The 26,566-nt window shown below is 39.2% G+C and overlaps 1 protein-coding gene across 3 annotated transcripts in view; it reads left to right on the forward strand.

Moving 5' to 3' along the window:
- The window catches only part of Psd3 (pleckstrin and Sec7 domain containing 3), a 480,958-nt gene that overhangs the window by 226,303 nt on the left and 228,089 nt on the right, over nucleotides 1–26,566 (forward strand). For all 3 annotated transcript variants that reach the window (XM_076853634.1, XM_076853635.1, XM_076853636.1), the window contains exons 5-7: nucleotides 23,860–24,054; nucleotides 24,165–24,245; nucleotides 26,311–26,423. In XM_076853634.1, the coding sequence (XP_076709749.1) occupies nucleotides 23,860–24,054; nucleotides 24,165–24,245; nucleotides 26,311–26,423 (389 nt within the window). The remainder of the gene's footprint in view (nucleotides 1–23,859; nucleotides 24,055–24,164; nucleotides 24,246–26,310; nucleotides 26,424–26,566) is intronic.

Below are 26,566 nucleotides of genomic sequence, written 5' to 3' on the forward strand. Positions count from 1 at the left end.
ATGCTTCCATGATGAATTTTATTCTGAAGTGTTCATGTTCTCTGAAAGTCACAAAATGTGAGTGCAAGCTGTTTTCTAGGTCCATCTCTGATACACAGCATCTTGCTGCAGGTAGGGAATTGCTAAGTGGTTCACGCCGACACCTTGCGGCATGTAGGTCAGGAAGCAGAGACTGTCACTAGGGAGAACTGGCACAGGAGAGATGGTCAGACACAGGGCATCACAACCAGATCACTGGCTCTTGCCATTTTAAAAGTTGTTTGACGATGTTTCCGATTTAGTCGTATGAGGTGGAATATTGCTTTTAAGGATGTTCGTCCCCTGCTTGGGCGAAGGGGTGTTGGAGTGCATCCAGCAGGTGGGCTGATTTGAAGAAGACGACACATAGGTTTGCTCTGCTCTGAGGAAGCCCCAGTTGGTGCCTTTTGAGGAGCTGGAATGGGAGAGGACAGATCTTTATAGGGCCCTGCATGTGACTTCCATTTAAATAGTCACAGAGGGTCAGATCTTCTTAATGTGGGCTTTTCTTCTCTGAGTAAGTCTAGTGCTTACTCAGCCGCGGCCATGAGTTGGATTCAGGGCACCTGCAATCTTCCTGTGGCCCCTTCTGAGCCAGGTTTCTGTGGTACAAAAGCATTGTATTGTGTATATCTAACTGCTGAGCAGAAGCGTGAGTATGTGCTTCGTAGAGGTTGTGCTCTGTGTAGAGTGCAAGTAAATGGTCAGCAAAAAAAACCTGGAACCAACCACAAGCAGCCCACCACCAGGTTTGATCAAGGTAAGGAGGACACGTTCTTCTGAAGGAGTAGCCATCAGTCTGACCTCTTACCTGAGGAGGGCTGGCATGGTCATGCTGCAATGTGGGGCTGAGGAATTACAGAACACTCGGATTGCTTGCCCTTAGTATTTTCTTATAGCATGGAGGTTATTTGTCCTCCAGGAAACTTGGTTTTGTTTTTGGTTGCCTCTCTTCACAATATAAAGTTCAAGATGATGGACTAGATTGCGAATGAAAATAAAAGATAATTGCCTCAAGCCAAGGATGTAGAAGTTCAAAATCTCTCTGGAATCTGAGCTTTGGTGTGTATATAGGGGTAGGAGTTGGGGTGGGGGTGTTAGGGAGGGGTAGAGGTCAAAAGTTTAGACTTAAGGCACCATGGCTACTTCATCTTATCTGCAGCAGTATCTGAATTAGCTGGAGAAATAATCTTGATTTTCATAGAACTTATTCAAAGGGTGAGAAAAGCAACAATCATTTTGTTAGGAAAAATCTAAAGTTTTCATTTGACTTTAATTAATGTAATGTTGGTTATAAATACTGATCTTAACTAATTCACATGCTTAATTTTCTGTTTTCTCTGATAAGGAATCTTGAAGGGTGGTGTTGTGGAAACTGTGTGATTATTTTTGAAAATGGAGAAGTAAAATTTTAATATCTCAAATGTATTAGTGTACTAAGGACAGTAGTATTGCTTTTTTATTATTTTTTATTATTTTGCATTATAATTCTTAATACATCATTATGCTGCAGTCTGGCTGGGCACAATTCAGGAGCCACTTGTCAAAAGAAGCTAACTTTATTTTTAGAACCACACAAGCCAAACAAAACAGCTCCTCAGGAAAAAACCCTCAGAGCACAACTGCCACCACCGGCTTCCCACAAGCCACACTCCCCAACCACCAGCCTCCACACCTCCCACAATCCTCTTCCTCTTGAGGCCAATTGGCTGGGTCGCATGGGTGGAGCCAAAAAGTCCTCCAATGAGCAGCTCCGTGGCCTGAAAGGGCAGGGAAACAGCCCAATGAGCTTCACCACAGAGGAGCCAATCAGCTAGATGTTGCTGGGGCCGCTGTGAGCCAATCATCAGCTGGCAGTCTGAAAGTTTGCTGGGGCCCCTTCAGCTCATCAGCTGGCAGTCTGAAAGTTTGCTGGGGCCCCTTCGGCTGTGCTCTCAACATCTCCCCCTCTCTGTTTAAACAACAAGCATGTGGCTTAGGGACCGTGCCTGCCTTAGGTTGTCCAATAGTACATATGGTTCTTACCTGTTATCGGATGAGCTGACCTCAAGGCGTCAGCCTCCTGTCTTAGGTTGGTACCATAGTAATTGGATCTTACCCGTCACTGACTACCAGTCCAGTATACAGCCACACCTGTGTAGAGGTCTTCGTACCAGTGGGGGGGTGAGGTTCTTTGCCTCACCTCTGTTGGCCTCCAAATTTTAGCTGAACGATCATGACAAGCAGAAGGGAGGAAGATACACCAAGCCAGCTGACAGCTCCTTTTGGAAAAATTGTACCACCGATGACACCATCAGCATAAATACCCCAACACTACCAGAAGTCGCTGCACCAACAGATAGTTCACAATGCATACAAGTGAGTTCACAATGCATATGAGTGATACATAGTCCAGGCAAGTTCTGCAAGCAGTTCAGTGATGGCTATTGCAGAAGCTGTAGATTGGTTTTATCTTTGTCTTCATGCACTGGGATGAAGATAGGAATTCTGGCAATAATGGCTAAAGAAAAATTATATAACATTATATAACATTCCAGAAGGCACTAAAAGAAAACAATTTTCTTAACAATTTACATTGTCTTCACCGGCACTGGGATGAAGATAGGAATTCTGGCAATAATGGCTAAAGAAAAAATTATGTAACATTCCAGAAGGCATTAAAAGAAAACAATTTTCTTAATAATTTACATTATCTTTAAGAGAATTATTAAATATAATGAAAAGGAAAGGTGAAAGTAAACAAACAGATCTGTTAACCTCCTTTTTTGTTCACATTTTAAAACAATCCTCAACAGCTGTTTACCCAATTTAAATTAAACCATTTAAATCACGTGAATAATAAAAAAAATTATTTGGATCCATTTTTTCATGAGCGCTCATCATATATGACATATGGACATACGTACATTCAAACACAAAACACAAGTGTGCACACATAATATATACGACACATAACATAATAGTAAAGGCCTTATAACTTTTTACAGGTGAAATCTCCATTGCAATGTTTAAAAACTCTATAGTCAAAAAATAGAACTGATCAGCAAAACATTAACCTAGGTCTGTATGAGCTCAAAAAAACAAAATATGTGAAAGGGCAATAATAAAATAGATATTGAAAAAAGCATTCTGGTTCTGTTGCAGATGTAAGAATAACCAAACTGAAGTTCTGGATATCACATCTTCTTTTTGGTCTGTAGAAATCGCTTTAGTTAATCTGTCTGGAATCCAAATCAGCTGCTGTTCTCCCTGTGGAAACACATAAACAGACCCCTGACTCCAGGCAATCACTGGGTCAGGACCTTAGTTAATCTCTCTGGAATCCAAATCGGCTGCTGTTCTCCCTGTGGAAACACACAAACAGACCCCCGACTCCAGACAATTACTGGGTCAGGACCTTTCCATTGTCCTGTTAGAATATCCTTCCAAAGTACCTTGGGCTTATGTACATTTATTGGACACATTTGCCTTTCCACAGCACTAAGCCCTGATGAATCCAAATTTAAAAAGTTTAGAGTAAAAAGGGTTATTTTAAGTTTATCTTTGGGGAATATATACCCCTTCCCAATTCCTTCTTTTTGCTTTAATAAGTACATTTTAATAGTTTGATGAGCTCTTTCAACTATGCCTTGTCCCTGTGGATTGTATGGGATTCCTGTTATATGAGTAATGCCAAATAATGAGCAAAATTGTTTAAAAGAGGTTGAAGTATAATCAGGGGCATTATCTGTTTTTAACTGTTTTGGAATGTCCACAGTGGCAAAATTTTGTAAGCAATGAGCTATAATATCTTTACTTTTTTCTCCGACATGAAGGGAGCCCATCAAAAATCCAGAAGAAGTATCAACTGTAACATGCAAATATTTCAATTTTCCAAATTCTGGCAAGTGTGTGACGTCCATCTGCCAAATATGGTTAGGTATCAGTCCTCTAGGATTGACTCCAAGATTAACTTGTGGTAAAAAGGTCACACAATTTTGACATTGTTTTATTATTTGTCTAGCTTGTTCCTTAGTTATTTTAAAACGCTTTTGTAAAGTATTAGCATTGACATGGAACTTTTTATGAAAATTTGTAGCTTCTTCTAGTGTAGAGAAAATATGTATGTCGTGTAGTTTTATCTGCTGAATCATTGCCCAAACTAAGGGCTCCAGGCAATCCTGTATGTGCCCTGATATGTCCTATAAAGAATGGATCTTTTCTGTCCCAGATTAGACTTTGTATAGTGGAAAGCAAAGAGAAAACAGTAGAGGAAGGGGAAATCCTACCAGCATCTTCAAGGGATACTATAGCATTAACTATATACTGACTATCAGAAAATAAATTAAATACAGAATCTTTAAACATCACAAAAGCTTGTAATACTGCATTAAGCTCTACCTTTTGAGCTGATTGTTTGGGTACTAAAAATGTAAAAGTTTGATCAGGTTTAACTATTGCTGCTGTACCATTATTTGATCCATCAGTGAATATACTTGGAGCATTCCCGATAGGTGTTTTTCTTGTCATTTTTGGAAAAATTACAGGATGCGATGACAAAAAAGACAATAAAGGATTAGATGGTAAGTGGTTATCAAATGAAACATTAGATTTGCACATGATTGTTGCCCAAGTATTTAACTCATTAGCTAACTCATCAATTTGATTCATAGTATATGGAGTAATAATTTTATTGGGAGAAATTCCAAACACTCCCTTTGCTGCTTTTATTCCTTTGAGTATTAATTGTCCTACAGCCTCAGGATACCTAGTAAGAATAGTGTTAGGAGAATAAGATAAATGTATCCATAATAATGGACCTTCTTGCCAAAATACTCCTGTAGGAATATTTTTTGTTGGTAGTACAATAAATAATAAAGCAAACTTATATCAATTCTATCCAAATGCATATTTTCCATATATGTTTCAATGATTTTTAATGCCTTTCTTGCTTCAGGCGTTAACATTCGGGGTGAATTTGGATCTGATGGACCTTTTAGGATATCAAATAAAGGTCCCAACTCTCCTGTTGGTATACCTAGATAAGGCCTTATCCAATTTATGTCTCCTAATAACTTTTGAAAGTCATTAAGTGATTTGAGTTGATCTACTCGTATTTGAATTTTTGGTGGACGGACCATGGTTGAGGATAATAGAACTCCTAAATAATTAATTGGAAAATTTAATTGTACTTTAATAAGTTTGTATGTGTGGCATAACATTCTAGCAATGTGTTTTTAGCTTTATGTGCTAATAGTACATCATCCATATAGTGAAATATTTGTAGTTCAGGATTTTGATTTCTAAGTGGCTGGATTGCTTTGTTAACATAAATTTGACACATAGTTGGGCTGTTAGCCATCCCTTGAGGGAGTACTTTCCATTCATATCTCTGATCAGGATCTTCAAGATTCAGTGCTGGGATAGTAAATGCACAATGTGGACTATCCTCAGGATGAATTGGAATTGAAAAAAACAATCTTTAATATCTATAACTAAAACATACCAAGTTTTTGGCAAAGCAGACAATTGAGGAATCCCCGATTGAGCAGGTCCCATAACCATCTCATTATTAATGGCTCTTAAATCTTGCAATAATCTCCATTTACCAGATTTCTTTTTGATGACAAAAATGGGAGTATTATGGGGAGATACAGAAGGTTGTATATGTCCTTCCGCTAATTGTTGTTTGACCAGATCATGGGCTGCTTGTATCTTTTCTTTAGTCAGGGGCCACTGAGGAACCCATACTGGTCTTTCTGATTTCCAAGTAATTTTTATTGTCTCAGTGGCCCTTTCTGAAAATCCAACCCATGTCTGTCTGTTCCTTGATCTATTTGTATTGGTGCTGCTATACCTTGTTTTTGTTTTTCTAATCTTTTTCCTTTCCTAAAACCTTGTCTAGTCATAATAGTGGGTGCATTTTGGTTGATGTTATTTGTTAATGTCAAACCTAATTGATCTAGGACATCTCATCCCCATAAATTTATAGGAAGATGATCCAATACATATGGCTGTATAGTTCCTTCACATCCTTCAGGATCCTTCCAATCTAATACCATTGCACTTCTATGGGGATTAGTCGCCACTCCTAGGCCTCGAAGCGTTTGAGTGGCTTGTTGTAATGGCCAATGTTTTGGCCATTCTTGACGAGAGATGATGCTAAGGTCTGCACCTGTATCCAGTAGCCCATTGAATTTATGTCCTTGAATATTTAGTTTTAGCATGGGGCGAGAATCTAAATTTAAAGACAGCATATCCCAATCTACACCTCTGGAGCCTAATCCCTTGGAACCTCTTTCTACAGCACGACTGGAAAATTTATCATGTAGGCTTGGTATTATTAGTAACTGTGCTATTCTATCTCCTGGTGAAATTACAGATATACCGTTTGGAGAACTGACTATAATTTTTATTTCACCTTCATAATCGGGATCAATTACCCCAGGACTTATCATAAGTCCTTTTAGAGTAGAAGAGCTGCATTCTAATAATAAGCCTACTGTTCCTTTGGGAAGAGGTCCTTTCACCCCTGTGGGAATTATTTGAACTCCCATCTCTGGAGTTAGTACTGCTCTGGCGGAGGCGCAGATGTCCAACCCTGCACTCCCTCTGGTTTGTCTGATGAGAGATCTAATGGACAATGTGTCCTGGGCACTACCCTGATGGGGTTGCTGGGTTCCTCCAGCGCTCCGTATATTTGTGGTTTTGGGCCCCGGAGCATTGGGCCCCCTTGTCCATTTTTTGGCAATGGAGCCCGATGCCTTTCTCCACGATATCGTGGATAAACACTTGGTCCTTGGTCGTTTTTTGATAATGGAGTACCCTCTATGGTGGTTTGAGAACGGCATTCATTAGCCCAATGTCTCCCTCTGCAGCATCGTGGGCAAATACCTGGTATTCTACTCCTTTGATACCTAGTTTTGTTAAACCCTCCTCCTATGGGGCAATTCCTTTTAAAATGTCCTGTTTGTTCACAATTGTACCATGTTCTTGGCTTGGCATCTAAAGCCTGTTTTACTGCAGCTGCCACAATTTGCCCTAGTTCATTAATGTCTCTGGCATCTAAAGCCTGTTTTACTGCAGTTGCCATGACTTGCTCTTGTTCATTAATGTCACTACATAATTTAATATATGTGTTTAAATCTTCATGTTTCCATGGTCTAATGATATCTCTGCACCAACGATTCGCTTGGTCATAAGCCAGTTGTTTTATTAATGGCATTGCTTGTTCTATATTCCCCAAAACTCTGATAGCTGTTTGAATAAGCCTATCTACAAATTCAGCGTAAGATTCATTAGCTCCTTGTATTATCTTAGATAATTGACCTTGTAAACCTCCATGTCCTTGTAAAGTCTTCCATGCCTTAACTGCATATAATTGACCTTGTAAACCTCCATGTCCTTGTAAAGTCTTCCATGCCTTAACTGCATCTACAGCAATTTGTGAATATATACCAGGATCATATGCAATTTGTTGGGGCTGATCCTCATAAGGTCCCTTTCCTAACAACATATCTAGATTTCTCTGAGGATAACCAGCTGCTGCATTTCGCCTAGCCGTCTCCTTGCAAAATTCCTCATTGGCAACCTTCCATAACAGGTATTGTCCTCCATTTAGCACAGCTTTACACATATTAGCCCAATCTGCTGGCGTCATGGTCAAGTTGGTAATGGATTCGACCAAGCTTACAGTGAAGGGTGCTTGAGGACCATAGGTTGTTACAGCCTCTTTTAGCTGCTTCACTGTTTTGAAATTTAAAGTATGGTAAATTCGCTGCCCTCCTACCTCAAATACAGGGCATGTTAATACTTGAGATCCTGTCTCAGGATCCGAACTATCAACTGCGGGGGTTGGGGGCCTCCCAGCATATGGAGGTGGCCTTGTCAGTTGGACACTTACATCCTCTGGTGATAGAAAGGTGTTAGTAGCAGTCTCCTTTTGTAACTTTCCCCCTGATGGCTTTTTCTGCTTTACACTTTCTTTCTCTGTCTGACTAGTTTGAGAGACCTTCTCTTTTACTTGAATGTTTTCCTCTGTCTGACTAGCTCGAGAGACCTTCTTTTTTACTTGAATGTTTTTCTCTGCCTGACTAGCTCGAGAGACCTTCTCTTTTACTTGAATGTTTTTCTCTGCCTGACTAGCTCGAGAGACCTTCTCTTTTACTTGAATATTTCTACTATAACTATAATACAACCCAAGAAGATAAAGCCAAACAAAACTGAAACAGAGTGAAACAAAATTGGAACAACAGAAAATCATTATAGCCTTTCTATCTTCCTGAAATGTCCATTTGTTCTTTCTCCCTATCTGTTCCTCAGATGCGAGCGGTTTTTCTTCCATCTTACATATCTCCAGGGACAGGCAACTTAAAACAAAAGTGAAGCAAAACAAAAGAGGAAAATGGCTACCCATCCTCTCGCCCTGCCCTCAGGGGCGAGCAGTTTACTTACCCTCAGTCGCTCCCTGTGCGAGCCACCAAATGCTGCAGTCTGGCTTGGCACAATTCAGGAGCCACTTGTCAAAAGAAACTAACTTTATTTTTAGAACCACACAAGCCAAACAAAACAGCTCCTCAGGAAAAAACCCTCAGAGCCCACCACTGGCTTCCCACAAGCCACACTCCCCAACCACCAGCCTCCACACCTCCCACAATCCTCTTCCTCTCGAGGCCAATTGGCTGGGTCGCATGGGTGGAGCCAAAAAGTCCCCCAATGAGCAGCTCTGTGGCCTGAAAGGGCAGGGAAACAGCCCAATGAGCTTCACCACAGAGGAGCCAATCGGCTAGATGTTGCTGGGGCCGCTGTGAGCCAATCATCAGCTGGCAGTCTGAAAGTTTGCTGGGGCCCCTTCAGCTCATCAGCTGGCAGTCTGAAAGTTTGCTGGGGCCCCTTCAGCTGTGGCTCTCAACACCATTATACAATAATTTATAATATCTCTGATTATATATAAGGTATGTTGACACCAAATTCACATAGTAGTATTGCTCTTGAACTTATTCTAATTTGGCTACAATGGAATTTTTAAATGTTCAAGGAATTGTCCATAAATCTCTAGACATAAATAATAAAAACCCGCATTTCAAAATAACTTAGGATGCCCAAAACGGGTAGAAAGCAAAGAACTTTCAAGCCACCATTGCTTGACTATCATAATCCATAAATGAATAAGGAAATGGAGTAGTCTTGTTAAAAATCAAATGTAAATTAAAAAAAATGGAATTTTAAAGCAGCTAGTAAAAGTAAATTGGTATAGCATTTTTAAAATCTGAGATGTTGGTGATGGGTAGATAAATCAAAAGTTTAAGTACTGCCAGGAAATAATATGGTACCAATGAACTATCATGCAATGCTTTTCAAAACTTACAGTGTCTAATGCTAATTCTTAAACTTCCAGATTCTTACATACAAAATAAGACTTGTTTTAGTTGCTTTTTTGAATACATAATACCAACTCATAACACAATCCTTTTTAAGACATTATGAACATGAATTGTCAAGATTAGATTTTCCTTCACACCTAGGAAATGAACATCCAGTGGTACCTGGCTGACAGGGTTTACGCTGCTTGCTGCATGAGAAACCATCCTCATTTCAGAAGCTTTGAAATGGGAAGGAAGAAATACATGTAGGCATTGATGAAGCAAGTATTTGTATATATAGTTTTGCCTCATCTCTGAGATGCCCAGTGGAGGGGGTGGAGTTTGGGGGTCTTGTTCAGTAGTGTCTCTGGTTCTCTTGGTGGCCCCTCCCTTTGTGAGCAGCTCATAGTCTGGTTCTGAAGAGTACCTTTTGGAGTGCAAGCTGGTTTGCACTGCCTCTGACACCATCCGTATCTTTACCAGGTTTCTGAACCTTTGGATGGACACCCCTTTCCCCTGACTGAATTCTGTCCTTTTTAGTTTTCTTGAAAAATACTTTCCAAGAAATTCATTGAGATTGGGCTTGCTCGTTGGGAAGGCTGACTTTGCCGCCTATTTACCTGGTCAGCTCTGGCTCCAGACAGCGGGACAGTGGACAAAAAGGGTTGGATCGGGAATCAGGATTCCTATTCTGGTCATCTGTTGTTTTCCTGTGAGACTGAGCTGTTGGGTGCTTGCTGCTTGGAAGTTCAGCATTTTGCTTTCTTAATGCCACACAGCCTAAAGGTAGATGATTGTCCTAATTACAGAATAACTTCTCTGGACTGACTCAAGGATCTTCAAGAAGTAGAATTCTGCTTGTTCAGATGTAAACCTTGGCAAGGATTTTTTTTTCCCCCTAAAACATTCATTAAAGAGATGTGTTTTGTAATTCATCTGTCCAGAGGGATGCCTTTTAAAAGTTTACTTGAGGAAACTGGGCTAGGGAGTTCTGATTGTCATTAAAAAGAGATGATTATGTGTAAAGAGCTTGTCATGCAGTAGGAAGCCAGAATATGAGATATCCCTTCCTTCCATCTGATTTTAAAGGCCTTCTGGTCCTCCTGGGGGAAGCACCACCACTAAATCCTGGATCCTTTAATTCTCAGCTTATTTGCAGAGCAGATTGTCCTGTTTCGTGTCCGATAACTGAATTTGTTCCAGCTTGTGTCACTAAATTCTTTCTACCTCCCTAATCACATGATTTTCATTTTAAAATGCCAGACTACTTTACAATGGAGTTATAGTTAGCAATGAACAGAAGTCTCTTTCCCCCTCCCATTGCAGGTGGTTTGATTTTAGGAAGTTGTAGTGTAAAAAATCAAAACACAAACTAAGATGATACATAGTTTCCTAAAATTTGGTAAGTATTTTAAAATATAGTAGTGGAGATAGGAAGAAATTGGTTTAAAAGTAGTACCTAGGTACATTCCAAGCTTAGAAATTGGCAATGGTATTTTTTTTTCTTTTTTTGTGGTACTCAGGATAGTACCCTGTACTTAAAAACCAAAACACAAACTAATGTATTTCATCTTTGTATTTAGTAATCATGCCTTTACTTTTCTACATACAAATATTAAAAATCAAAGTTCCTCTCAGTCCTCACCCTACGTTCTGCCTACTTTGCTGTTGTCTGTTTGTCACATTTGCTCCCCATTGTAAAATATTAGGGAGACATAATCTTTAAAAACAAAATAACACTAAACAAACAACACACAAGAAAAACTGGAATCTGAGAAAAACATCCAGAGAAAGTGCAGTGACCTCATTGGCAAGTGTTTCCCACTGGTTAGAGTATCTAGATTCTATAATGAGAATATTACAATAAAACTTGGTCAAAACTTTCCACTTCTTATGTAGGTTCATGAGAGGAAACATCCTAATAGTTATCTTCATACATCCACTGAAGTTTTTAGATGTGTTGATTTTTAACATATAGTCATTAACTTTTCATTTTGCTGCAATTTGATTTGGGACACTTTTGAGTACTTGTTAAGAGCTGGCCTTTGTCTAAGGCACTGTGATAGAAATGCGATTAGTGGATTCAGCCTTATAGTAGTCAGACCAGCCTCTGGGGTCAGTGCTGGAGAGTGTGCCACGGATCTTTCTGCTGCATGGTGGTTAGGCAAGAGGTGGATTTCAGTCCTTAGATGCTACTGAGGATTGGGGAAGAGTTGTGCAGAAGTTGAGGACGTACTGAGAAGAGCCCACTAATGCTGGCAGCTAAGGTGTGCCTAAGACATCGCCTTTGGTAAGTGCTGCCTAGTCTGACTACGGATGTTGCGGTCTTGGCAGTTGATTTTGGGGCTTCTAAATGACTTATTTGGAATTGTAAGTGAATTCAGACCCTTCAACTTCTTCAACTCCATTTCTGCCCCTTGCTTGCTTCTCTCCAGCTGTGCAGGATTCTCTGCTGACCCTTGAACTTGCCAAACATGGTCCGCCTTTGTGTTTCTTGAAATACTCTTCTGGAGGTATCTTGCAAGACTTTCTTAGTTTCTTCAGTTTTATAGTCAATTGGAACATTCTCCATGCAGTGAATGAAATAGCAGCTCCCACCAGGCTCCCCACTTCCTTCCCCAGCTGCATTTATCTTTAAGGCATTTACCCCAATCACTGTCAGAAGGTAAGCAAGACTTTTGCTTGTCTGTTGATGCTTTAATATTTTAACTGTGATTCAGATACAGTTGTCCTATAATGGTGGGGGGACTGGTTCCAGGAGGACTGGTTCCAGGACCCCCCCATGGATACCCGAATCTGAGGGTGGTTAAGTCCCTGATATAAAATGGTGTAATATTTGCATATAATCTGTGCATAACTTCCCCTGTACTTTAAATAATTTCTACTTATAATGCCTAATACAGTGTAAATGCTAAGTTGTTACACTGCACTGTTTAGGAAATGATAGAAAAAAAAAAAAAAGTCTGTACATGTTCAGAGAAGATGCAGGTTTTTTCTTCCAGAGTATTTTCAGTCCGTGGTTGATGGAACCTGTGGGTACTAAACCTGTAGATGGGAATGAGCCAGCTGTATTCAACAAATACTCATAAAAAGGTTAAAGGGAGGACCGCCTTCTGGTTGATTTATTGTCCCTTTTTATTAGAAGGTACAACTTCAGAAGGGCGGGGCTGCATTCCTAGCTCTTAGAAGTGTGCCCAGCATATAATATTTGTGCAGATTTGGTGTGTACATTTAAAATTGTGCAGTCAAACTATCACATTTAATCATATGACCTTAAGAAGTAGATACATTTCTATATGCAGAAGTCATGCCTGAAGTATAACCTATTTATTGTAAATAAGAGAAAGGCCCCCCAGCTGTGTTAAGAGCTGGCACTTTGTAGCTGTCCAGCATGCATCCTAGTCCCAGCTTTACCACTTACTAGCACTGTGACCTTGGTGAAGTTTCTTAACCACTCTGTTTCCTTCTTGGTAAAATGTGAATGATGGTACCTGTCGTAGGGACAATGAGGTTGAGTTAATGTGAAGTGCTTAGAATAGTGTATGAAGCACAGTAAATATTCTAAAAATGTTTCTACATAGCATCACAAAAATATTTATGGAGGTTTTTTTTAAACCCAGTCACAAAGGTAATAAAAGAGTGGAAAAGTGCCCTGTTATTCCCACAGCTCTAGGACAGAATGGGCCTTTTGATCCCTCCAGATAAGGTGGAGTATTTTAAGGGATGAAAGCTGGAAGGTACAGGGATAGGATTGTATTTCCTAATGGAATGATCTGATGCTTGCCCTTTAGCTAGGATATTAATTCTTCCTCTGAATTTGCACTTAAGGGAAGGGGGAGATGTAACTCAGTGATAGCGTGCTTGCCTAGCCTGCACAAAGTCCCAGGTTCCATCCCTAATAACACACACACATGCCCTACAAAATTTTTAAGCAAGTCCAAGAAATCTTTTGAATCTCAGATACAGATTGGTTAAGTCAGTTGGCTTAGGGGGGAAACTCAATATTGGGATTTGCTGTCAGGCTGTTGTGGTAGAAACCTTGGGCAGAGTGCAAGTGTGTAGGGGATGCTTCAGCCAGAAAGGGACATTGCAGAGCACACCTGAAGTCCTGAGCACTCCAAGGAGTGCAGCAGAGCCTGTTCAGGATGGCAAGGACATTCTAAGAATTGCAAGTGGGCAGAATTCACCATAGAGATGGTTAAGATCAGATGATATATAAACAGAAAGTTATTTGTACCCCAGGCAATATGAATTAGGAGAGAAAAGGGGGGAGCAACAGAAGAGCAGCACTCTTCTAGCATCCTCTGGGTGGACTAGTATGCCGTTTCGGACCCCAACCAGAAAGGGGGCTATTTGATCAAAATAAATGTGCATTTATAATTGTATATTTGAGTGTGTGTAATGTTTAATTTAGGGATAGGATACTAATATTTAATATGTTAATTTTTAGTTGTTTATCCTTAATGGTTTATATTTCCAAGAAAGTTACATTAAAAAGAAAGATTCTAAGTTGAGACTTCTAGCAGGGATTGAGAATACATTTTAAAAATGCACAACAAAAAGTTCAACTTGAAATAGAACTTTGGCCACTTCTTTGGCACTTCTTTCAGAGTAGAAAGCCATCCTGACTAACTTTAGATGCTGCATTTACCTGTACCAGACAGGAAGTAGGGCAGATTCCTATAGGTATGCTATTTAACAAACTGTTTGCAATAATAAAATTGTGGCCATTATCCACGTGAGGATTGCCTACCTGTGGAGGATCCATTGCAGATATTTTATGCTGAAGTTCTAAGATTCCTTAGCTGGCCAGTGCTGGACCCTTTCTGTTAGCCTCTTCGTACTTCTGCTGCCCAGCTTCTGATGCCTGATGAGTTGTACTAAGACATCTTCAGCCCAACACAAATGTGGACAGAAGAGAATATCCAATAACATCTTAAGAACATTTCAGGAGAGTTGGTCAAACTGCAAATGATTCATGCTCCCTTTCTTGCCAGTGGAATTGGGATTCACTGATTCCTCTCTGCACAAAGAGGCTTCTGTGCAAGTAATGACTGTATAAACATTTCTGCATCATTTTTTTTTCTTTTAGTTATCAAGCTAGACATCGGGTAATAGTTCATTTGCAAATTATGCATTTCAAATCATTGTATGTTTTTTTTTAAAGTTGACTTGATCATATTGCACCAACAATGTTCTCATTTGAGAGCTCAGAAGAGTACAACTTAGTCTATAGGAAAAGGAAAAAAAAATTGAAAATCTACATCATTCAAATCACACTCCCAGGAAAGTATGCACCTCTAGGAGGCTGAAAAATCCAATCCAAATATTTATTGGAAGTTGGAGCCTCAGAGACGAACACAGCCTGTCTTGCTCAGTTGGTGAGTTTGTTGTTTCTGCACCACTGCCTAGCACACTGGTGCCCTCTTCTGGAAAACTGAATGCAGCACTGAGTGGAAGGAGAAAATGAGAAGTTTAAAAAATGTGGAGTGGGAGGGGCCAAGACCTCCAGGTGAGACTCACAGGAGGTTCTTCAGTGGCAAAGGCTGAATTTTGACCATGGTGCTAAATAGGGAAGTAGCAACTCTTACAAGCAGCTTTCAACCATAAGTACATAGCAACCTCTTCTAGGGGATATAGAATGCTAAATATGAGTTTGTGTGAAGCAATTGACCTTGTAAATAAAGTAGTAATTCCTACTGAATGCCGACTAGCATTTGTGTAGTGGTTTATAATTACTAAAACGCTGGCAGGTTTTTTTTTATCTTGCTTGATGATCAAAATAACCAAGCACAGTCTTGATGGTGTGAGGAGTAGAAGTGATGGAAATTCATGCTGGCAGCTGGCACTTATTGTTTTCTCCTTGGTAGGCACTGCACTCAGCATTTTACATTTTGGATCTTTTCATTTAATCTCCTCGACAGCACCTCGTGAAGTTGGGACTGTTATTTCCATTTTATACCTGAAGAAAAGTGATGAACTTTTCCAAGGTCCCACACTGGGGACCAGTGGAGCCAGCATTTGAACTTTGACAGTCTAACCAGAGCTCTTTAGAAGATACTTCTGTTTAGCATCTTCTTAATTGGTGTCACTTACTGGCAAACCAGGCATTCACATGCAGAATTTCCCCAGCCAGTGGAGGCCCACCCCATCCTTTGGTGAAGTGAATTGTGAAGAATGAAGATGGCGTTAGATATATTTCGGTATTGGCACATGTCAGGGTTCCTTGGTCATGTCCAATGCTATAGCTAGGTACTCTGTCTCCCAGCGTGTACTGAATCCTTGCCTCTGCTGAATTCCTGAAGGTGTGATGGTTGCCTGCCAGTTGGCTCTGCTTGGATAACCTGTGTACCCCTTGCCTTCAGCCTATCTTTGAAACAGACTCAAGGTTGTTTTCCTTCTGTCTCCTGTTTCTCTTTGTGGGCACACTCTAGCCCCCCTCTTCTTAAGTGTTTATCCTCTTGGTTTTTGGTTCACACTCTCCTGAGGTTCTAAGTCAGAGATTGCCTTCTACCCTCTCTGAACACAGCTCCACACATCTCAATTGCGTGTGTGTGTTTGAATCTTCTAAATATTCTGCAAAGCAGGCTTTTCCTTTATATTTGCTCCAACTTTCATTTCAGGGTCTTTTGTTTTGGCCACACTATTTCAGTGTCCTTTCCCAGTTGGTTTTTAAACCTTCACCTCTGTCTCCCTGCACTTTCCCCTCCATGCTCCAAGCAGAAATATTAAAACCCAGCCTGAACATTATTACCTTTCCCTCTCCTGAGACCTCTAGTGGTTATCTATGGGTTAGAGGAGTGACTCAGAATCTTGACATCATGCCAGAGTCATCTTGGGCCTTAGGAAGTTGCCAGGGTCTTCCCCAGTTGGCAGACTGAGACCCTGTAGTGAGGCCCTGGCACATGTCTCTTCTGAAAGCTTCACATAGCTACATATGTATTTGGGTACCCGATGCATATTTTGAAGTTAACATGTCGAAGTTGAACTGCTTGTCCTCCAAACCTGTGCAGACTTCGGTCTTTTCCATCTTGGTTGATGGCAGCTTTGCCCTTCAGGTTGCTTAGCCTGCAACATTAACTTCTATTCTTGCACACCTCACAACAGGACTAGTTAGCAAATCATCTTATCAGCCCTACCTGGAGCCACATCCACTGCTACTGCCTAGCCACCTCTTCCCTGGAGAATTGCAGTGCCTCCCAAATGGTTTCGGCCCATTATCCTACAGTCTATTCAAGGCAACAAAAGGGTCACACTTAAAAATATGAATTAAATCGTAAATATCTGCTCAGATGCCTTCGATATTAGCCACTTTACTCAGAATAAAAACCAAAGTCCTCATAGTGGTATCAGGGCCTTGAACCACCAAGTGGCTCCCAAGGGTGGCCATATCTGGGCTTAGCAGTGAACTCACAGGGTGTCTGTACTTTCAAGGGAAATAGATCTACTAAAGTCCACTGAAGTAGTATTGAGGACTAGTCAAGGCACAAGCATCACTTAACCACAGGGATGTGTTATGAGAAATATCTTGTTGGGGGATTGTGTGGCGTGAACATCAGTGTGTACTTAAACAAACCGAGACGGCAGAGCCTGCTGCACACCCAGCTATGTGATGCAGCTTGTTGTTGACCAAGGTCATTGTGTAGCACATGACTGAGGTTGTTTCAGCATTAGATTGTGTCTTGTTTATTTTGGTCACATATTTTTATGAGGTTGAATTTTCACTAGTTGCCATGATTTAAATTAAATGGTGAAAAAATGAATGTCAGTCTTCTGTCTGAGCCAGGGTGTGAGAAGTTGTGTGGTTACCATTAGAGTCACACATATTTTGATAAGTAATTGTGGTTATTTAATATAGAAAAATATATTCTTTAAATTTATATGCATCTTTTGTTCAAATGGCTATTAAGTCCAAATAACTTAGTAAATGTATAGTATTAATCTATGAAGTAGTATATACATCTGTGTGACTGTAAATCTGTAATCTATAAATACTTCTAATTCTGTTAATAGTGGAACTCTTGGGTATTTCTTTTGCCTGGAGAGTCAGGAAAAAGCACTAGACTGGCTCTGTGGACTGACAAAATGTGGAAACCTTCACCCTACACAATACTCTTTCCCAAACCCTTTCTGAACACTCTCCTGTTCCTGGGCCCAGGCACACTGGCTTGGCTTGTTTGCACCCAGCCTGCGTGCTGAGCCTTTGAACCTTGTCTTGGTGGTTCTCTCTGCCTGGAATGCTTTTCACTTCTCATGGCTAGCTACCTCTTTCTGAAACAATCCTCTTTTCAATGAGGATATGTATTAAAAAGTATCCAGCCCTATCCCTAAACTGGACTCCTGATCCCTCTTGGTTCTGTTTCCCTTTCATAGTAAATATTACTTTCTAACATATTTATTACTTATTGTTTGTTTGTTAGCTTCCTTGCTATAAAACATTTTTATTCTGTTTAGTTGAAGTATCACAAGCACCTAAAACATTGCCTTCATGTCATTGGTAATTTAGTAAATGTTTGTTCAGTCAGAAAAGACAGGCCACCCAGAAGCTGACTAGCAGCAGAATGGCCAGTAGGGGGCATGTGAAGACTTGGGTGCTGCAGCCCAGTCCAACTCTCCATGGCGAGTTTCTGGCCTCAGTTCCCCTATCTATAAAATGGAGCATGCTGCTGACTTATATGACTGTGAAGTGCTCCCTAGGGGCAATCTTATCTGGCGGCTGGTGCACAGGACGTGCTGAAGCTGTGTTAGAGCCTTTAGATGAGTGGCACCCTGAAGGTGCCTTGGTGATTTTGACTAGTTCCTCATTTACATTTCTTTCAGGGTTACGTTATGTACCCTCTCTGCAGGGTCTGGGAAGTGAAAGCCATAGATGCTAATGGTCAACAAGATTCCCCTTCTACAGGGTTCTGTGTATGTGTATCTCACTTACGTGGAACTCTCCTTGACTGACTTCATTCCAGCCGACAGGATGATGGCTTCAGGCTGGCTTTCTTGTCTGTTGGTTCTGGGGCTCTGTGTCCCTGTCTTCGACCTGAAGAACAGCAAAGCAGTCACACTGCTCCCTCTGTTCTTGTTGTTGTACTTACAGCTGAAGTCATTTCTACACATCATTTGGTATTCTCCTGATCTGCCCTTTGCCCTTGCCTGCTTGTGTATAAAATTGAAGGTGACTGTTGTTTTCTATGTACAATTCTCAGGGTATACTTTATAAATGCAGGCTAGAGATAGCTTTGATATATGAGCCTAGTGTTTTCTGTTACAGTTTTATTACCACAATTATGTAAAAAATTAAAGAATAAAAAAAAGTTCAAAGAAGGAACTAAGACATGCCTTTTGTGACCAACTACTATGTTTGTCCAGAGTGTTCTAGGGTTACTCATAATTAGAAAGTTGGTGCCATGTGTCATTGATAACAATGCTTTAGAGGAGGATGGAGGAAGTAGGCTCAGAATGCTCTGCTCTTGTATTCTTATAACAGGTAGGTGAATAACTTCACCCTTTTTCTTGTGGTATAGATGCAAATTGGAATCCAAGGCAGGTGAGGGAGATGGAGTTTTTAAACGGCAGTACTATATAATAAAGGTGCTGGCTGCAGTGAGGGTCTTTAAGCTGTTGACCTCTGGGCTCTGGACGGTCAGTGAGGGTTTGCACAGTTTGCTGTGGTGGTGGGGTGTTGAGAACAGCAGAGGGAATAGCATGGGGAAAACTCATGTGAACATCCTGTGATTCTCTGGCCCAAGCCTGTGTGGAATGGTAGAGGATGAATATAAAAGAAATTGGGGTCTGCTTTAATAGGACCTTATAATGTGCTGCAGAGTACGAAGTTTTATATTGAGCAGGAGTTTGGTGAAGTTGGTATATCATCACATTTATGGTGGCAGTAGGCAGGCTGGGAGAAGTGAAAATGCCAAGAAAAGAGGGGTTTCATTTTATATGCAAGAGGTCGTTAGAGAAGGATCGGTAGATTATAGGCACCAGTACCAATGAAAAAGTAGAGGTACAAAACGTTTCGAAGAAGCAAGTCAAACACTGAAGGAATTGGTGAAACAGGATACCTGTCTACAGGGAACACCTTCATTGACATTCTTTACATTTAGAACAAATATTTCAGGAGATAAGGTTGCCAGATTAAAATATAGGATGCTCAGTTAAACTTGAATTTCAGATAAACGGTGAATAATTTTTTAGCATAAATGTATTTCATGCAGTATTTGTTGTTGAGCACTCTTTTTTGCTTCTCTGAAATTCAAATAACTGGGTATTTATCTGGAAACTGTGGAAATCTGATATGATAAAGAGGTCTTTAAGGAGGAAGCCTCATGATCAGACTCCAGATCTGACCCCCATTTGATGATGGAGTGTTTGGATGAGCATCACCACTTTTACTTGGAAGTACGAAGTCCAGGCTCCACTAGAGCATTTCCTAGAACACAAGGAGAATTTGGGGGAAAATTCTTTCTTTGCTTAAGTGATGGTAGGGATTACACTTTATGAGAATTTGATAAATACAAAAAATAGGGGAAATAAAATTGAACTCTAGTAAAGAAGGGGGCATCTAAACTAAAAGCATCTAATAATACTCAGCAGTTAGAGGGACAGTGTCTTGTGTATTCAGGGGAACAGAAGGGGGTGTTGTCCCCTCCGAGAGGGGTCATCCAGTCTGCTTTATCAAGTGTGCACAGGGCTGGGCTGCATTGTTTTTCATTCCCTTGATAGACACTGGCTCTTGTGTTCTGGATTCTGTTTTTTATTGGGGCTGTAAAAACATTACAGAAACCCAAACAGTAAACACTCTGCTGAGAATGTGAGGTCATAGTAACATGACCTCACAGGGAGCCCGGGCCTTGGAAGGCTGTATAGATACAGACCCTGGAGTCCTGGGACCGGAGTTCTGGGAAGGGGCCTAGGAGAGGAAGTATGGCCTCGACGCACCCTAGGGGCTGTGATGGCTATTCGGTGGTTTCTGTGTTGCTGCTGGTGAGTTTGTAGGCTCCCACACTGCCAGGTGTTGATTTGAGAGGAATATTTTCTGTTTTGTTCTAATAGCATCATGAGTTGTGAAAATAGGAGAGAATGAAACCATCTAGGGATGGAATCATTTGCCCTCACTTTGTTCTTTATCTTCTCCTTCTGGATGAAGATTTTCTAAAGATCCAGAGATATTTCATGCACATGGATTTTAAAAATTACATCCTCTAGTGCATGTGAGAAAAAGTGAAATTAACTGGGCTTGGCAAGGTAGTAGAAGGAAGAGGCAAATATGTAGAATGAGATATGAGAAATAGGCATGGATTTGAGGAGTAAATTCTTCATATATGCTAATTAGGATCAACTTCTTGTGTTTGGACAAAATCAGTCCATTACTATATATCTGGTGTAATTATGTTGTTTTTATGTATGCCATGACCTTGCCCTAAAAAATGAGCAATAAGTGGCAGTTTCACTGTGAAGAAAGTTCGTTCTTTGACATTTGTTTTTTACTACAAGAGAGCCATTATAGAGAGAAAAGGATTAAGTGGAAACAACTCCTGGGTTAGATATATATTTAATCATAAAACAAGGGACTTGATTATAACTAATATAGTTCTTGGTGTAAACAGGAGGAAAAGGGCAATTTGTGATGATGTCCTTTACATGAAACTTCTCCTGTAAGTTTACTTGTTACAGATATGCTGTAGGTAATTAAATATTTAGTTTTTCACAAAACTGGCTGATTTTTTAACTTTACATAGGTAGATTCTGGATGAAAACAATTTACGTGCTTTCTCATGAAGATTTCAGCACAATTAGGCAATTCATTGTAATTGAAGTATTTTCTGTTGGAAAATTAAAGTGACTTAATGTTTAAGGGGGTTACAATATGTCTTGATTGGCCTGGGTCAGTTCTTATATGCTAGTTGTTTTGGAATTGACTATGGTTTAGTATTTGACGTAGATTTTAAAAAGTATTATTATTTGCAGTAAAATAAGATAGCATGGGTTCGGTAGACCTCCATTTTGTACTCTGAGCTTCTTCTATGATCTCAGTGGTGAATATATGAGTTGACATGTGTATTGAACAGAATTTTCACATAGTTATATCTAACTGAAAGGCAATCTGGGATATCTTGCTCCTCTTTTCCCCAAATTACAGCCCCTTGTAAGGGCAGCCGCAGGTTTTCACTGATGAAGTGCAAGGTGTACTTGAAGAGACGTTGTTGGGGACAGTCAGCCCCTTCTAGTTGGTGTGGTTGGGAGTATTTATGGGCTCTGCCCAACTGGTGTGCAGTAGCCTTGCTCTGTTCAGTGACAGCAAATCTGCCAGACCACCCTGTTGGAAGAGCAGTGGAAAATGGGAAATTGTAAATTGAGTGGAATATGTGACACGATAGAGATTGACCTGCTCTACTTAAAAATGTTTTCTTGCTGTAGTGATTTTCATCCTTGCATGCTGTGAGTTTAAAACCTATGAAGTTCAAATTAAAAAAAAAAATTGTGTCAAAGCTCTAATACCAAAGTGATTTTTTTTAAAGTATAAAATTCAGTGGTTTTAATATATACAGAGTTATTTAATGTCACCATTAGGCCATGGTAAGGGTATTTTCTCACCCTGAAAAGAAACCATACCCATTTAGCAATACTGTTTAATAAATTTTTTTTTAACCTTGTAACAATTATGATGATGTAATGACTTTTATCAACATTCCTCACCCCCTTCAGAGTGCCCTAGTTCACAGTAAAAGGTACTTGCAGAGTGGGGCAGGTTAAAGACAGTGGGATAGAGTAAGGGCTTGCAAGCTACTGTGCATGGGCCCAGTTCACACCAGCTGGGAATGACTTTATGTCTCTAAAGGTTACCAGCAAGGCAGTGTGTGAGATGGGCACCTGAGATAGCCTGCATGTCTTAAATATTTGCTGTCTGGTTTGTTGTGGAAACTTTGGACTCCCTGATTTAGAGTCTGTGGTAATTTGTGCAGCAAGGCCATTTAATCAGCATTTTATGAACATGACTTTGTGTTCAGGTTAAAATGAACATTTGGAAATGGACTCTGTGCTCATTGGTTTGGAGTCCATGAGGTAACCCTCTTCAGAAAGCCCAAGCTGTGGTTTGTGACTCCAGTAAGAGGTTCTCAAAATGTGGCCTGTGGAGCTGGCTTCTTTCAGGAGTTGTGTGAGGATGAAAACTTATCTTAGGTCGACTGCTACCACAGTGTTTTCCTCTTCACTGTGTTGATGCTGTACTGTGTGACAGCAGTGGTGGGCGTCGTAATAGAAATCAAGGCGGTGGCACCAGACTGTTCTAGTTGTTGTCATATTCTTCATTGCCAGGCACTCAACGTAAAAAGGCCAGTTCATTTTAAAATGTCCTTGGTGGAGCCACCTCAAATTAATTTTATTACATTTTGAAATCTGAATTTACGTTGTTATTAACCTGTGAGCAAATGGGAACAAACCATGTGTGCTCCTGACCCTTGTCTTCAGGAGAAGCACTCTTGTCATTTGAGTTGGGGCTGTAAACTTCTGCTTGTCCTCAGGGAATGTCATTTTGCCTTGCAACAATGGCAAACTGTTGGTTACAAGCCTATCATTTAAGGAAAATAACTGACAATATTATTTGGAGCCAATGATTAAATTTAAGCTTTTGATCAAAAATTTAAATTCTGGAAAACTTATATTCTCTGATCAAAACTTTGAGAGCGTCCCAAAACTTAGAAGACTTTTCTGAAGATTTTAATGTAAGAAGGTAACAGGTACACTGATAGGTTTCTAGATTGCAGCAAACTTTTAAGAAACTTCCATTTGTGTTATTTTGATGTCAAATATAAAAGAATATTAAACTACTTATTAGTTTGCCTAAATATCTCTGAGGTTAGACTTTTTTTAATATACATCAATCAAAATAATATGTTAACAAATTGAACATAGAAATGACTCTGGGAATTCAGTTTTCTTCTAATAAGCCAACCATTAAGTTTATAAAAAATGAAAACCACTAACATTTGTCTCATTAAATTTTTTTTTTTGGGAAAATAGCTATATAAAATGTAATATATATTACATGAAGTGCATTTATTTACTTTAAAGGAATTAATATTTATTTTTTGCTCTCATTATCAATATGCTACATCTCAGTAGACATGATCAACATAAGCAGACGCTTGGTTGGAGTCTTCAATACTTTGAAAAATGTGTTTTTGTGATACTGGAGATTGAACTCAGAGCCTCATGTGCATGCTAGTCAAATGCTCTACCTCCAAACTACAACCTGTAGCCAAAATTCTTAAAAATGTAAAGGTCCCGAGACAAAAAAGTTTTAAAAACCTCTCATCTAGAGTTTAGACAATCACTTCTTAGTCTTTTGAAATAGAGCAGTGGAAAATGTTTATATGAATATTTAAAATAAACATATTTAAAATAGTTTTTATTGGGTTGGTTTTTTCAATATTTTAACAGATATTTCCCCTTTTTTTGGCCAATAAGAAAAATCTTTTCTTTTTTTTTTTTTAATCAAATTTTATAGCAATGCTGGGTTGAAATCAACACGACTAGTGGCTAATTCTGAAATGGGGAGCACAGAAATCCTGGAAAAGGAGTCTGCGGAAAGTCTTAGTAACGGTACCAGCAGCAACTTGGAAGCAGCCAAACGACTGGCCAAACGCCTTTATCAACTAGACAGATTCAAAAGGTCGGATGTTGCAAAACACCTCGGCAAGAAGTACGTTCTGGCCCAAGGCTGGTGTCTCAGTTGATTGTATGTGTGTGTGTGTGTGTGTGTATTTTAATAGTTTGCATTTCAATAACCAATTCTATTCTATTTTCTTACAGCAATGAATTTAGCAAATTGGTTGCAGAAGAATATCTGAAGTTTTTTGATTTTACAGGAATGACCCTAGATCAGTCTCTCAGGTACGCTTAAACATCACTTCTATTCTTGCCTCAAAAATAAATTCTTAGAAAGTCGTGTTTATTTTTTTAACACTCTAACTTTGGGAACTTGGATTCTATTATAGAAACTAAACGAAACAGATTAAGAAAAATGTTTATGTGAGATAACGCAAGAACTGATATTCTGCATCTCGTTATAAGCCAAGTCCAAATGATACGATAAAGAATGGTGGTAAAGCAAATCTGGGGAAGAAGGGAGATTCTTATTGAATTTTAAAAAATTGCAGTTAATTGCACATGACAAAATTTACCATCTTAACCATTTTGAAGCATATGGCCCATGGTAGTAAATGTACAACGTCGTGTGACTGTATGTCTGTATGACTCTTTACATCTTGTAAAGCTGAAACTCCACACCTATTAAACGATAACTGCATTTCTCTATTCCCCCATCCCTAGAAACCACTGTTCTACTTCCTGTCTCTGATTTCAGCTACTCTGAGTTTATCATATAAGTGGAATCTTCAGGGTTTGCCTTTCTGTGACTGGTTGATTTTACTTGGCATAATGGCCTCAAGGTTTCTATGTTGTAACATTCCTTGTGAAGGTTGAGTAAGAACCCATTATATCCACTTACTCATCAAATAGACACGTGGGTTGTTTTCTACATTTTATCTATTGTGAATGATGTTGCTTCGAACATAGGTGTGCAGATATCTCTTTGAGACCCTGCTTGCAATTATTTTGAATAGGGAATTTGATTTTTGAATGATCAGTTTTTAAAAAGAAAGTTTACAGGCTTAGAATTATAGAATTTTTTCCCTAAGCATTTATTTGCTTATAATATTCAGATAGTCTTTTAAGATGATATTTTGGAATAAGCTCTTGAATAAAAACGTAAGCATAATTGGAAGAAAGATCTTGTAAAATTGTCTTTAACAATATTCACTTTTTCTGACCTTTTCAACTGAAGGTGTCAACGAACACAATGATTCTCACCTAACATCACATTGTACTGCAGGTTTGTATGAGATAGCGAAGGTTAAACCTCACCAAGATTTACTCTTATAAACTATTTATAAAATACCAGGGCCTAGAAAAGTTCCAAGATACCTAATATAATGTTCTAATTTCACGAATCAGGAAGCTGAGGCCTGTGAGGTGAAACGGGGACTGGATTATCAAGTGGGTCATTCCATGAATCTCAAAGGTTCTTGTAGGTTTTCTAATGAACAGTGGGGAGTGGTGGAAGGTCTGTATATGGCTTTGTGTTCTGATGTGACATGTGTAAAAAAAAAAAAAAAATGAAAAGTTCACGTGATCAGCATACTTCAGATTTGCAAACTGTAAATCTGTAACAGGAAAGAAGGCATACTTTTCATAGAAATCAGGTTTATTATGATTTTTTACAGTGGATTCTTTGGAACATTTTAAAGACTTTCGCATCCTCATAGGGTAACATATCTACATTGTCATGAAGGATTAATCTGTAATAATAAATAATAGTTAACTGGTTTAGATTATCCTTATTTAAAGAATAAATCAAGGTTTTATTTCCCAGTTTCCTCCTCATATCAAATTAGTAAAATGTGAGGGTGGCCAAAATTAACAAATCGCCTGTATACAAGCAATGTAATTATAATTAAAGTGGTGAGTTAGTGGAGATGACAGTCATATGCATAATGTCAAAAGAACACTGAAATATGCAGAGTTTTAAAACATAGCCTGTATGATTGTGCATTGAGTCCTGTTTTATCTGATGTTTTACAACTGGCTACTTGGCAGTCATAATGGGGGAAATTACCCACCTTATCCAGGCTTTATTGGTGTATTGGCTACCTTGTTATTACCCTGTCACTGTTTATATTGACATGTTGTAGACTATATATACGAATGCAAATTTATATTGAATTATCATCTGGTAAGAGATTTGTGGAAATAAGTATAATATCTATAATTATAATTATCATAATATATTATAATAACTATAATATCTATAATATTTCTCTTATGTTAATATAAATTAATATTAAAAAATTAGGTAAATTTTCTAAAGTTTTTTTTCTCAATTTTTTTTTTTTTTTAGGTATTTCTTTAAAGCCTTTTCTCTTGTGGGAGAAACTCAAGAACGAGAAAGAGTTTTAATACACTTCTCCAATAGATATTTCTCTTGTAACCCAAATACAATTGCTTCACAAGGTAATCTGTTGGAAATCCTTGAATTGACTTTTATAATGATGGTGTTATTTTCCTTATTAGGAAAATTACATTTTAATGTAGACATAAAGGAAATTATACAGAAGTAAATGGAAGATCACCTAAGTAGATCCAACTAGGGAAAC

The sequence above is a fragment of the Callospermophilus lateralis genome, chromosome 4 (genome assembly GCF_048772815.1).
Source record: "Callospermophilus lateralis isolate mCalLat2 chromosome 4, mCalLat2.hap1, whole genome shotgun sequence".
Taxonomy (NCBI): Eukaryota; Metazoa; Chordata; class Mammalia; order Rodentia; family Sciuridae; genus Callospermophilus; species Callospermophilus lateralis.